The sequence below is a fragment of the Phalangium opilio genome, unplaced genomic scaffold (genome assembly GCF_054372755.1).
Source record: "Phalangium opilio isolate 3A_F unplaced genomic scaffold, DU_Popi_V2 ptg000088l_1, whole genome shotgun sequence".
Taxonomy (NCBI): Eukaryota; Metazoa; Arthropoda; class Arachnida; order Opiliones; family Phalangiidae; genus Phalangium; species Phalangium opilio.
The window spans coordinates 2,208,796-2,210,791 of NW_028324193.1; the positions used below are offsets into that span (position 1 = coordinate 2,208,796).

The 1,996-nt window shown below is 35.9% G+C and overlaps 1 protein-coding gene across 1 annotated transcript; it reads right to left on the reverse strand.

Moving 5' to 3' along the window:
• Positions 1-1,056: 1,056 nt before the first annotated feature.
• LOC149649038 (ATP-dependent DNA helicase PIF1-like) lies at positions 1,057-1,776 on the reverse strand. Its single transcript, XM_089849409.1, has one exon. The coding sequence runs from the start codon at positions 1,774-1,776 to the stop codon at positions 1,057-1,059; it is 720 nt and encodes a 239-aa protein (XP_089705535.1).
• Positions 1,777-1,996: the final 220 nt, after the last annotated feature.

Sequence of the window (1,996 nt, forward strand, 5' to 3'; positions counted from 1 at the left end):
CTTCCTCTAGTTTCGCAAGCCTAACGATTGTGTTTTATCTAAGATTAGCACATTTAATTTACTTATCAAATTGGTTAATCTAATTTCTTACTAATATCATCTGGCTTGGTCTCTATTTATGAAAAAATTACTGTTGATTTTTCAGATTCGTAATGGCGATCTCTTCCTCTTGTTTCGCAAGCGTAATGATCGGGTTTTTTCTAAGATTAGCACATTTAATTTCCTTATCAAATTGGTTAATCTAATTTCTTACCAATATCATCTGGGTTGGTCTCCATTTATGAAAAATTTACTGTTGATTTATCAGATTCGTAATGGCGATCTCGTCCTCTGGTATCGCAAGGCTAACAAGCGTATTTCATCTAAGATTAATTTCCTTATTAAAACTGTCCATGTAACTTCTTACTCGTTTTAATGGGCCTTGACTAATTGTATATTTTTTGAATTATTTCAAATGCAAACATATTACTTTATGATAAGTATAGTAACAATTTCGATAAGTAGCGACAACAATAGTGGAAAATTTTACATCAGCAAATGCCAAGTCCAATATTAAGACCTTCCAAAAGTTGATACTCATTATCAGTGAAAAAGTCAAGAAGCTTTTTTGACTGAAGACTTCTTTCCAGAAGGTTAATATTGAAGTCGCCAACAATGACGGTGGGAACATCTTTATCATAAAAGTCCGCCACACATTTTCCAATGCCATATATTATGTCTCGAATGTTACAAGCTGGGAAACATTATAAGGCTAGAACAGAAAGGCGGACATCACGTAGAGTGCCATCCAGCCATAAGCATTCTATATGAGAAGTTCTTGTTGGTTCTGCCGTGTACACACGAATCCTGGTATGTGTTACATTTTACTTGATGTAAGCTGATATTCGTATGCCTTTCGTCGAGACTCGCGAGAGAGATTAATGCCCTTTAGCTCAGAAAATACAGGAATTTTTAATTCATCTGTCTCTTTGACCCAGGTTTCAACTAGGAATATCATATCTGATTTCATTATTTTTAAATCGGAGCTGACATCTTGCAGATGACAATTTAAAGACTCTACGTTATGTACATAAATAGATATTTTTCATCCCAATTAGGTATAAATGACGAGCAATCTTTTCGAAGCCGTTCCATCTCTAACATTACAGTGTCTTTACCTTTAACCACTGGGTTAGGCGGTTTGAACTTTCCCACAATGAACAAGCCATTCGATATTTTGGCTCTACTACAAGCGACGTATAGTTGAGATCTTTTCATCGCTCGCTTTTGATTAAGATGAACGACGACTTCGTTGTAGGTGTCTCCTTGACTCTTGTGTATAGTAATAGCTTCAGCACTTAGTAAAGGATACTGCTTTCTTGAAAAATAAATTTTCTTTTGTCCTGAACGCCGGGTGAAACTTCTGACAGTCTTCTCAATAGGAGTCCATAATTCATAAATATTATTGGCTGCCATTAATCCTTGAGACTGGGCTCCAGTCTTTTTATCGTTAAATTCAATCCAAACTCTAACAGGTACTTGATCTCCTCTTTGATTTTCACCATACTGAATTTTCCTTAGCCTACCAGTTGCTCCATTTACCAGACCATCAGCGGTGTTCAAATTGTTGGTTACCATATATCTGATACAGACCATTAGAGTTAATTCTCTGGGTAAACCACTGGTTTCTTGGGTTTTCAAGCTTTTAACCGATTCCAAAATTCTTGTTTTAATTTCATTGATAGCATCACCAGTAGCCGCGTCAAATGCGATTGAGCATATCTTTTCAGCTTTCATTGAACATAACTTCAACGTATTGAAAGTATTTACTTCATGGTTTGTTGCAAATAAATGAAGAGATTCTAAAGGTAGAGCTCTTGATGTAGATTTTTCTAGACTTTGAAATAAGTCTATGTCAGCGGCTGTCTTTTTCGACGGACATTCGGTTTCCAGCCCAGGCAAATGTTTTGTCATCTTTCTGTCTCATAATTTCAGTGAGTTCGTAGAGCTTAAATTC